We start from the raw sequence: 12978 nt of genomic DNA on the forward strand, positions 1-12978 counted from the left end.
ACAACAAAAACAACACTCGTACACTATATCTAAAAAACGATGCTAACATCCGTACCACATGAATTTAACTACTAGCGTAAATGTATAATCCAAAGTTTTAAAGAAGTTTGTTAAAAAATGCAATGCTCTTATAAAATTCTGCCACATTTCAATAATGTTCATATATCGATCAATATTATTTAAGACATTTTCTAGCTGATCTGGTTTTCTTTTCTACAAAATATACTGTGTTGCAGGAGTTACAATTCTACTATCGCTAACAGTCTTCCTCAACATGGTGGCCGAAACGATGCCAGCGACCTCAGATGCAGTGCCGCTCCTAGGTAAGTTGGAGGGTGTTCAAACGTACTTACTTACATATATACTTTTTTCGTTTGAAGTTTTACATAGAAAATAGTCAAGCATTCCTAATACATACATACGTGCCTTACGGTAAACCGATAGGATGCTCAAGTTCAGAGTGCGCCACACAGGGTCCGACAGAGTTAGAAACTATTTAGAGAAAGCTGCTCAATAAAATAGGGGTCTGACACTTATCTCTTGCATATGAAGCTTTTTTAGCTGAACTGTCACTAAAAATACAAAATCAAAAAATTTTCTCTAATAAACATTTAGAAGTCGCTACTATCTGCCTGTGGCAGCGATAATAAGCAAACACTAAATTTCTAAATATTATTTTTTTCTTTTTTAGTATAAATATTATAAAACATTTGAGCAGTTTTGCTCCTTTCTTTTTATCTACACGAAAATATGGAAGCATTTTTTATCGAATTCAATTAATCTCTTTTTCTAACTGTGCTTATAATCCAAATACTAAAAAACACCGAAAAAATGATAAAATATGCCGATTTGCATATCGACTAATTCTGCGATTTCCGGTATCCCTAGTAAGTAAATGAATATACCTCACGTTTTGGGGGCAATATACTCGTACGAAAGCAGACCCCAGTCTTAAATCTTCAGCTCTTGTAAAATGAAAATACAAATGAAATTTTTAGCAGGAAAGTGCACATATTTCAAAAGCAGATGCATTCTTTTAGACGTGAAGCAGCCACAACTGTGAGGGCACCTGCTTGTAGCAGCTTAGGCATAGGAAGATTTTCCCTACGTACTAGGTCTGCCTCGGTTTCACTGACGTTGGGGACTCCATTTTAGTACTTGCCTGCTGATCTCCGTGCCTCCCTTGCGTAGTGTGTGGTCAGCCACCTCCACTTGTGATCTCTGATTTCTTACGCAAGTTGTTTTTGTTGGCATCGTCGGCGTTTGATATCCAATTATTTGGCCAACAAATGGGCAGGATGTACCTCAAGCTGTGGTTTGCAAACACTTGCAGCACCGTGTTTCACAAGCATAGAGAAGGACAGACTTAGCATTTCAATTACAGGTTCGAAGTTTAGTATGCACTTTTTGGACATTCACACTGGTCGGAAATTATTGAATGCGTTTCTTGCTTTCTGCAACATGTGAAAACATTACTTTTGCATCTCCCACCTGCCGTGAATGGGCTTCCAAGATATTGAAAGCCGCTCACTTTTTCAATGCTGTCCCCGCCAATAATAGAAGGGCGCGTCACTCGCATTTATCACCATATATTTTGTTAGAGTGCATCATAAGGTCGTTCATCTTCAAGTTATTGCATTTAAATAGGGCGCCACAGCATTCACCTTCTTTCTACAACATCAAATGAAGTAGTGAGAACTGCAGCCCTGGCTCACACCAGCTTCAGTTCGTATGGGCTCCGATAAGATTCCGTCATACAAAATTCAACTTTCAAAAACCTCGTATTGCGCCTTGATTAAGTCGGCAATCTTGTGTGGAGCACCTTTCTGTAGTAAGGGTTACCATATATTACTGTGTTTTAATCGACCAAATGCTTTCCCATACTCAAGGAAAACGGGATACAGAGATTCTTGCAATTCGCTTATTTTTGCGGTGATAATACGGAGAGTAGCGATATGATCGATATGTGATTTTTGACTGCGAAAACCAGATTGTGGACATGTCAAAGTGATTCTTCCCAGAGTGACTCTACAGAGCACTTGTAGTACCTTACTTGAAAACCTTTGTCATGGCTAGTAACCTCGAAATATGAAATACAGAAGAATTTAGAAAATATCTTTTTTATTAGCTATCGTTTTTCGACCGACCCGAATGCCTTTTTGGCTACTCATAAAATTACTTTCTATTCTATTTTAGTCTAATAATTTAAGTTTATCCGTGAACAAAAAGCCGCATGTAATTATTTAGTGCGAAAGCTGTTTAGAAATCGTTCCTGATTATTTCATTGTAACGAAGTAGATCTCTTTCACTCATCTTTAGTAAAGAGATTATGGAGATGTACCTTCAGAAACTTCTTGAATCAATGTTCCAGCCAGAATTTCAAAGTGTGTCTCTCATTTATAGAAAAACTAAATATTCAAAATTCGGTGGCTTACAATTTGACTCACCTATTTCGTGTTCGTTTTGAATATTAAGCATTTTAAGGTGCCATTAACTTCTTCCGCACGCGCACCATTAGTGATTACCGGGAGCTATTAAATTTGAAAAAAGATCATTTAGCGAAAAATCCGCCTCTGCAATCTATTGGCAAAATTATGTGCCTAAACTTTAGTTTATTATAGTGGAAATAATAATAATAATAGTACTAACTTTTCCTGTAAAGTGTTGACTATTGCAAAGGTAATGGCTACTTCATCATCAGGGCTTTCAGGTCTGCCAAAAGACGACTTCTAATAAAAATATATTTTCTAAACCTTCCATATTTCATGTTCCGAGGCTACTGATCATGACAAAGAGTTCGTCGACTATCCGTATTATGGTGATAAAAAGAAGGTTTTCATGTGATGCAGTAAATGGTCTGTCTTTATTTTTCTTCTTCTTTTCCCTTTCAATTCTTCCTCGTCTATCAGTCGCCAAATGAAACCAAACCTTTTTCACTAGGCTCCTTTAAAGTAAAATTATTGTGCGTCTACATTTAAGGCAAATAAAATAACCTTTTGAGTATAAAACCCCATACAGATTAAATGATTTTAGTACCAGACAAAGCCATTTTGGTATACAAGCCGAATGAGAACTGAAATGTGCGTTCGAGTTTTTAATTACCCACGCTGCTTAAATAACTGACAAATTTACATCATCCCAAAATTACAAACGCCGCGTGCTCCCAACTACTGCTTATGGCTTCGAAATTATTTCATATTTCTGTCTAAAATGCTTTCCTTTTACTCTCAATATTTCATTTATTTTCATCACAGTAGTGTATTGCAATTCGAAATGCAAAAAAGTCCGACTACAAGACCAGGTATTAAATGGTTAGGTTATCTAAAACTGCGATATCATTTTTAGCTTTCTACCAGTAGTAACTGGAAAATAACTGTAACTACCACTGATTCTGTTTTCTAGGTATGAAATACCTCAAGCTTTTAAGTACATAAGCACCTAAGCATATAAACACCCGTACTTTTGGAGCAATCATACATACATTCATATGCGTATGTGTGCGTGCAAGTCCACACTTTAATAGCTCCTTTGAGACTTTTCCTATTAATTTCAAATTTAGTCTTGACTCTTCGAAGTTGGTAGCAAAACACACGTACCAAATTACCTGTTCGTTGTTATGCCAGATTTTGAAACTTACAAAAACATTTATAAGACGAGATTGAGTTTGTCGTACCCGAAGTTGGCTGCGTGCTGAACTTGAGCGAATTTTGCTTTGTAATTTTTATGCGTGCACATGTCGGCACAAAAATTTGTTGACCCACGATTCGTAATGCAAAAGTTTTGTGCTTCAGGCGGGGGGGATATTTATGGGCGGGGAAAAACTTATTGACGACGAGTTGGGTAAGTTATGTGCGCACGTATTTGTAAGGAAACAGCTAAGTAGAACGGGAGAGGAAAGAAATGTGTATATAAAAAAAGCTATTTAAAGGGAAGGTTATGAAAGATATTTAGCGTGCAATAGTAAACGAGTAGAGGTTTTATTTATCCAGAACAATGGTTAGATGGTTAAACGGTGTTCTTTAATTTTTAATTTTATGACATTGCCCTTATGCGTTCTTTGAAACTTATCATAGTAATAAAAAATAATTGAAGAGTTTGCACAAGAAATAAGTGAATAGCAGGCGGAGTAAATAAAAATGAACGCAAAGCATTTTTGGCCTTTATAATTAGGTATTTTTATATTTTATTTATTTTATTTAAATAGACAGAAAATAATTTGGTTGAAGTAGTAAAGAAGCGCATATCCCCTTCCCCGTTTACCACTCTTGATAGCTTAGTTATACTACTAACGGTTTTCTATAATAGCTTAGTAGTGCAGCAGTACAATTTTACAAATCATTTAATTTACTTATTATAAGTCACTTTTTTGCTAGAAGAATTTCTGAAAGCAAAAAACTAAATACAGAGAACTCCTACTTTAGTGTTCCGAGTTCCCTAAAAAATAAAAAAAAATTAAAAAATATTGTCTTCTGAAATAGTGGTAATAACTGGACTCACTATTTTTTTTTTTTAATTTTTTTGTTTTTATGAACAGCATACTTGTCGTGAAAAAACAACCCAGCAAACTAGCCATATATAAAATATCTCCATATGTATTCAGGTCGCTCACGAAGAAAAGTTGTCATTATAAACTTTATTTTATTCTAAGGCTTTTGCTAAAATACTTCGGAAAAATATTAAAATATTAGAGAAAAAAAAATCCATAATTTCCTCCGTAGACGGATCAATATTTGTAGTGATCCATATCCCGTTAAGTATCGATCAAACAATTTAAAGTTTATGCTCGTTGTCAGGGTGACATTTCACACTAAAAAAAATTGTTTCCCGTGTTTTGTTTGTTCCATTCTCTTGTCTGTTACGGGGTGGAAGCCAACAAAGAGAAAATTCGGTACATTTTACCGTTTTTCATTGGTAAGAGGGAAAATGCAAGCAAAACTAATGGACTTCTTTTTTCCCAAACTAATATTATAATCTTGTGAAGCTGTACCGATTTGAAAGCATAAATTTCACATTTTTTATACATCAAATTAGTTAAAAAAAAATGGTTGCAACAAATATCCTCAAATAATAAAAGAGTTCAACTTCAAATAGTTAAAGGATCTACATAAAAATGTTCAGCAATTGAACGGAATCAAAATAATACGATTTTTGGCGTTATTTTTTACTTTTTTTGAAGGTTTAAGAAAAACCTGAACAACTCAGTCAAATCTTGATTTGAAAAGTAAAACCATTCACATATTCCTACACAGACCTTTTAAGCTTAACCCAATCACGTCCAGAAAATGGTTTCTCCTCAAATATCATTATTTTGATGACTTTAATGAAGCTTCAATTAAGTATTGGAATTTTTAAATTTAAAAATTTTATTCTTACGCAGACCTTTTAAGTTTAACCCATTAGCGTCCAACAAATTTCTTCTTCTCAAATATCATTATTTTGATGACTTTAATGAAACTTCAATTAAATATTAGAATTTTTTAATTTAAAAATTTTATTGTTACGCAGACCTTTTAAGTTTAACCCACTCGCGTCCAACAAATTTCTTATTCTCAGATAACATTATTTTGATGACTTTAAAGAAACTTCAAATTAAAACTTTAAATTTAAAAATTGTATTCTTACGCAGACCTTTTAAGTTTAATATCATTATTTGGATGACTTTAATGAAACTTCAATTAAATATTAGAATTTTTAAATTTAAGAAGTTTATTGTTACGCAAACCTTTTAAGTTTAACCCATTCTCGCCCAAAATTTTTTTTTTCAAATATCATTATTTGGATTACGTTAATGAAACTTTTAAATTAAAAATTTAAATTTTTAAGTTCAAAAATTGTAATCGTATGCAAACCTTTTAAGTTTAACCCATTCACCTCCAACAAATTTCTTCTTCTCAAATATCATTATTTTGATGACTTTAATGAAACTTCAAATTAAAACTTTAAATTTAAAATTTGTGTTTTTGCGCAAATCTTTTAAGCTTAACCCATTCACGTCCCACAATTTTCTTCTTCTCAAATATCATTATTTCGATGACTTTAATGAAATTTGAATTAAAAATTACAATTTTTTAAATTGAAATTTTTATTCTTACGCAGACCTTTTAAGCTTAACCCATTGACCTCCAAAAAATTTCTTCTTCTCAAATATCATTATTTTGATGACTTTAATGAAACTTCAAATTAAAAATTCAATTCTTAAATTCAAAAATTTTATTCTTATGCAAACCTTTTAAGTTTAACCCCTTCTCACCCAAAATTTGTTCATTAATTTGATTAACTTAAGGAAACTTTTATATTTTTAAATTCCAAAATTTTATTGTTATGCAGACATTTTAAGCTTAGCCCATTCACGTCCAAAATTTTTTCTTCTCAAACTTCATTATTTTGATAACGTTAAGGAAACTTTTATATTCAAAATTAACATTTTTATATTCGAAAATTTTATTCTTATGCAGACATTTTAAGCTAAAACTCTTTTACTTAGCTCTTTTATCTTCTGAGGTGGTTTTTGTAAACAATTATTTTAAGAACCTACTCTATTTATATAAAAATTTGTTTTTGGAGATAGTTTCAAAGCGATAAAACTCACTTAAATCTTAATATTTTTCCGAAATATTTTGGCGGAAGCCTAAAAATAAAATCAGTTTTTCCGAAATATTTGGCGGAAGTCTTAAAATGTTATCAATTTTTTATTCCGACAGCAAAACGGTACCATTTTCTTTTGTGTAGAGAGTAATGTCCCTTTAATATGTATATGTACTTATACATTGGTTTCTAGGCAAAAACAGAAGATTGTATATATGTCATAAATCATGTAAAAACCAAAAATTAACCGTAGTTATTTTTTAGTTTCATTTTTCGTTTGCTCGCATAACTAGATTCCATTTAACATTTAAAACTTCCATACGCTACTGTACATACGCATTTTTTATTTCTCTACACTATTCAAAAAAACAGTCATTAAATAGTATATAGGTACTCTCTCTCTCTCTCTCTCTCTTACTCACTCTCTCTGTTAACAAACTCCAATTCTTCCGATTTTATATTTAAAACATTTAATACTTCAAAAGCATTTAACTAAATCAATAAGCATAAAAAATATCATCGCCTCATGGTCATACCCCCACATTCGTGCATTTGTACATATATTTGCATTAACGTATAAATCGTAAAATCTCAAATAAATCTGAAAGCGCATAAAACCAATGTCGCCGACATATTTGCTCCAAATATGTTTTGAAGTGTTGCTTTTGCTTTTGCATTTTCATGTGTTGGCGCTTCTTTTGCTGCCACATTAAATATTTCGAACATACTTCCACGCCCATACACATTCACATTCACACACACACATGCATATGACTTGGATCATTTCTATTTTTAGGTGCATGTTGCGGTGCTTTATTTGTTGTTATTGTTTACTTTTCATTTTTCTGTGTTTTTGTTTTCAAACATTTAGCAATTTGCGCAAATGTAATGCAATGAATGCAACACAAAAACAACTCAACAACATATTTTGCGCAATTGTTTATTTTTTGGCAAAAACAAAAACAAGTGTCTTCTTTTTTACTACTACGCTGTGCTACAAAAGCAAAAGACAAAAAAAAATGGCTATTAAATTACAAAAGCAAAATACAAATGTAAATACTTACTGTAAAAAATATGTAAATAAACATTATTGCAACATAACCCAGAGCACCAACCAACACAGTGGCACTAACACCCACCATACTCACACACACACACACATGTATACGCCCGCCCGCGTCTCCAACTGTAGTACACGAAAACTATGCTCACCAACTCACTCTTTCCCCCAACGCAAGTGTACACACACGAACACATACACACACTACGTGGTGCTAAGCGTGTGACCCTATGCAAATGTTGCGCATACGCCCCGCAGTACCGGCACGCCAACACCAATAAGTAGTTTTATTTATGGAATGCTATAAACAACACTAAAACTGCAGCAACAACAAAAACCGAAAATAAATACAATAAATTTAAATAAGAACTAACATATTTTCCACAAAATACTTGCACGCACGCACACACAAACAAACACACACCCACCTACCCGAAATTCTCTACAACTAAAATATTTATCTAAAACAAAAGAGGACTGGTATGGCAAACAGAGCAAATAAAAAAACAAAATATGTACTTAAATCCTTAACCCAAATACAAATAAAACACATAACAAGCCAAAATAAAATGAGTAACAACATTTAAAAGCAAAATCTGCTACTAAAAATACAAACGAAAAATAAATATGTACTCAAAAAAAAAAGAAATTCAAACAAAAAATAGCAAATAACATAAATGTGTATGTGTTGCCAAAAACGCAAATACTTGTTTTTCTACGTGCAACTTCCCGCTTACCGCTTGCCACTTGGCCCTTTGGCCCAACGGCATACCCTCTGCAGGCCGGGTGGCCGCCAATGCATTGTCCAATGTGCTCAGCGGCCCACCTCTCGGGCAGCCCGAACAATGCGCGACTTACCACTTTTGTTTGTCGATCTAACCACCACATAATGTGAAAGAAAAAACGTTCTTGTTGGTCTGCACAGCAACACAAATGCGCTTACAACAAACAATTTACATACAATTTGAATAAAAAAAGAAGCAAAACAAGCTCACAAAGATTTTGAAAACATTGTATCAAAGCAAAAGGTGTGGAAAAAATAGTAGTGAATTGCAAATGAATAGAAAGAGTGCCCACAAACCGGAAAGCTGAGCTGCCAGCATTTTGCCGGCTTATTTTCTTACTTACAATTTCTTTAAATCTGCATTTCTTGCGTGCTTTTTGTCAGCTTACTTTTTTCACTATTCTTCTTCATCTTCCTGTGACGCTCCTTACGCTGGTTTTCGTATTTATTTTGCTTCTCTTGACTTGCTTATTGCAACAGTAAAGTGCTTTAGCGTATTTCATTTTGTTTTTTTTTTTTTAATATTTTTCTTTTGTTCTGAAAAGCCGTTATGAAGCGACATAATGGAGACATGCATACAAAAAAGTTTTCACAGAGATCATTAAGAAGTAATGGTCGAACACTTCAATCACAATTGCAAGGAACTGAGTAAGTGGAAAGTGATTAAAGTACTCATATGGGGCGATAATGGACTTCCAGTGGCTGTAGAGTAAGCTGCAACTAACATTTTAGAACCAAAAAAACCAAAGAAAAATCGAACCAAATATAAGAGAATTTATCTTTATAGTCTTATTGGGACTACCAACCCTGCAATCGAAGTATCGCCTGCCTGAAGCATATCGATTGCTTTGCGAGCCTTATTTCATTTAAGCTCTGATAGTTATTTCTTTGGTGAAATTTTACTTATAATAAACAAATTTCTACTATTTCCAATGGAATGGCAAAGAAAGTATAATTCCTATCCCATCACCTTTGGCCCGTCTGAGCCGCGCCATCATTGTTGCAAGGAAATCTTCCGTGATGGGGGCATCGATTATTATTTGAAGATGGCGGAAGATATAGGCGATTCTGCCTTTAGTACTGATCAGTTCAGCAATTGATAAAGAACAAGCCTTAGTTTGTTCAGACGCAATATTAGCTATAACTGTTACTAATAGATAACTGTCTAGTATAAGACTTCGAATGATATGCCCACTGGCCGCTACTGGTCAAATGAAGCATCGAAAGATGTTCGAAGCCCTGAAATTCTTTACCAGTAACTCGATTATGATGAACTTACACATAAATTTAAGACCCCAGTATTGGCTATTTCAGTGCTCATTTTGGATGCAGAAGAACTATAGATACTAAAAAACTTATTAGTAGCTACAGTTTATCCCTAGCGGGAGTAACCAGTATGCATCTAAGTAGGCTGCAACCTACGAAGTCATTCTTCTACAACCTAATATCTTCAAATCGTGATAGCACTGGGTGTAACTTTTGGAACTAAGGTCCAGTGTACCTATTCACAACTGATTTAAGGTCGTATTTTTTCATGAGTTCTCCACTAACCTCAAATTAAGGATGTATTGTATTCTATCAGTTCGCTACATTTTTTACAGAAGTCAATATATTTCGAGAGGCCGCCGTAGCCGAATGGGTTGAGGTATAACTACCAATCAGTAATTCCCGGGCTCGAAACCCATTGTGAGCATGAAACACCAAATAATGCAAACATTTCTTTCTTAAAGCTTTCGCCCCTCGGCAGGCAATGGCAAACCTCCGAGTAAATATCTGCCATGAAAAAGCTCCTCATAAAAACTATTTGCGGTTCGGAGTCGGCTTAAAACTTTAGGTACCTTCATTTTTGTATCAACATCAAGACTTTTTCTTCTTGGCTGACGAGAGAACCGGTCTTTTTCGCCCACTGACATACAAGCAGACTGTAGATCTTCTTCTGCTTCTTCTTATTCTTTTATTATAGGTTCTAAACTGTTTTTCTCACACAATTACATAGTTATAAATTATACAAATGTTACAAAGAATTATTAAAATTCAAAATGAGGAAGTGTTATCGTCCTTCCGCTGATGTCGAAATCCAGTTTTCGCACCATCTCTTTGGTGGTCTTCCAGGTCCACGCTTTTCATATGGTATATAGTCCCTCGCTATTCGGATAATTCTGTCATCACTAGCTCTAGCTCAGCTCTCTGTAGATCATAACGATATAATGGAAAAATGCCCAATGAAATATAAAGTTAGGACTAGTAGCGGCATCATACCCTCGAGGTAGCTTCACAGAACAAATAGAGTTTGGAGGCTCTTTGGATACTTATATGCAGCGCTTGGTGGCAAATGAGCTCTATGCCACTTTAGCGAGACCTGAGAAAATACTTCAACTTGTTATACTTTGACTTGTTGTACTACAAACTCCTTTAGGGCAATTGCGAATGGAATCTGTTCAAATGAGTTTCTTAGTTTAATTAGCTGCAACTGTCACTACTGGAGGATGTTTCAAACGAACCCTGTTCCAAAGGATTACATTTGCTGCACAGAAATCCCAGCCATTCTAGTTCCTTAATCACAAGTGTCCCATGTAAGTCCATTGTGGTATCACTGTTTAACACTGGAACCTTATTCATCATTGGAACCATTTAGACGCTCTTATGAAGCGTAGGATAGGTTTTATCCCAACACCAGATAGTTCCGTAAGAGAGTCAAAAGAGTGTTTTCCTAACAACCTAGCTCTACTCCTAGTTAACACTGGGCAATTACAGAGAAGGTGTTCTACTGTTTCTTCCTATTTCATATCCATAACTTCTGCAACACACCTAGCTTATAATAGCGCCTACCTAACAGCCAATGACCGATCGCACAAGCCACGATCTTTGAAAAGTTCTCTCTTCAAGCTTGAGAAATCCTCCTGACCTTTCCTTATCTATTTGTGGCCAAATTGGTCTGATAGGGATTACATAAGTATTTGACCTCTTAGTCTCATAGAGAATATTTTTTTTTATGCTTAATTTGCAAGATGTCATAGAAATCACAACATTATTCCTCTGTTTTCAAGCAGTGTAAGATTAGTGCCCATCGGCCTTGCGATTTCCTTCAATATGTCTATGTCCCGGAACCCATAGACACCTGGAATCCACTCACCTTAAAGATAGTGCTAATATCATTTAAATCTTCCAGGCATTCTTGAGCAACCTTTGATCTTAATATAACTTTGTCCATTGATTTGATGGCTACCTGGCCGTCCGAGAAGATATATATCGTTGTTTTTGTTACGGCGTGTGTGTTAAGGTACAATTACCTAATATATGGCTAAAACTTCTGCCTGATAGATACTTCAGTAGTTTGGAAGTCGAACAGATAATTTATAGTTTTATTTTCTAGCTTGGATCCATCCGTGCAAACATTTATTTGCCCTCTTCTCCATGGTCTTTGAATTTGCCACTCTTTTACTGAAGGGATGTTAGTCTTGAAGAGCCTGCTGAATATGGGTTTAAGGGAAAAAGTAGCGGATTTCTTGGTTAAAACTACTCATGGTATGTAGTATGGAAGCGTGACCGAACCGCCGGGTCTGCCATAACGCCATACTATTAAGTCTACAGGAAGTGGGTCACACTTTGCTTACCGCGCACTGCAGAAACTCTGAACTAACTTCAAATAGGTTCAATGTGGTTGTCGCAAATAATTATGCTATCCAGTAAAAATTAAATTAATATGTTAGACAAAGGGGTGCTATAAAATGTCGTGCGGATAAACAGGTGGATTCATATTACCTTGGAAAGGCATGCCTATAGAGCTTCGATAATTCGAAATAGTTGCTCGCCAACTCATTAATGTGAAAGCTTTCTTTGTGTGTGTGTGTATCCTATAAAGTCTGTACTAAAGGCTTTTTCCATAAAGGCATAGGTGTTGAATATGCATTTGTATATGTGAAAGTACTTATGCGCTCTATGCATCGAACCAAAGCCTTTAAAAATAGCCTCTAGAATACAAATCAGTGCATTGATCTGCCCGCGTGCATATCCTGCCTAAGCTTGTATATGTACACCTTTATATGTACATATATAGGCATTGGTTTCAATTTATTTGGTCTACTAAATATAATATTTATGCCCATATTATTTAGTTAGACTTTTCTTGATTTCTTTTACTCATTCGCCTCCCTTGAGCAGCTTACAATGTGCAAAAGAGCTTCGGATCAGTGCTTTTGTTGTACATTTTGGAAAATGCACCCTTCTAAAAATCAGATCTTCATTTCAAAATACTGCTTTGTAAAAATTTATATTAGTTCAAATATACAATTTTTGTTTTTTGTATGGGCTTTGTGCCCTACTGGTTTTGTACATACATACATAAACTTACTTATATATCTGCGTTGTTTTTCCTTCGGTTTTTATTTCATTCGGTTGACATCACCTTGTCACGTGCATTACTGCGCTGTAACATACACAATTCATTTAAATCACTGGATGCGTCAAATTTATATAATTCTATGTCATTCATTGCATTCGTTAATCGAAATATCATAATTTCATATTCAAATTTCGTTTGAATTTAATA

At 34.6% G+C, this 12978-nt stretch overlaps 1 protein-coding gene across 1 annotated transcript in view; it reads left to right on the top strand.

Annotated features, from left to right (window-relative positions):
* Nucleotides 1-12978, top strand: part of LOC129236949 (neuronal acetylcholine receptor subunit alpha-7) — a 190672-nt gene that overhangs the window by 154724 nt on the left and 22970 nt on the right. Inside the window, exon 9 of the mRNA XM_054871271.1 lies at nt 237-323. Coding sequence (XP_054727246.1) covers nt 237-323 — 87 coding nt within the window. The remainder of the gene's footprint in view (nt 1-236; nt 324-12978) is intronic.

Source organism: Anastrepha obliqua, chromosome 2, assembly GCF_027943255.1.
Source record: "Anastrepha obliqua isolate idAnaObli1 chromosome 2, idAnaObli1_1.0, whole genome shotgun sequence".
In the NCBI taxonomy this organism is placed as follows: Eukaryota; Metazoa; Arthropoda; class Insecta; order Diptera; family Tephritidae; genus Anastrepha; species Anastrepha obliqua.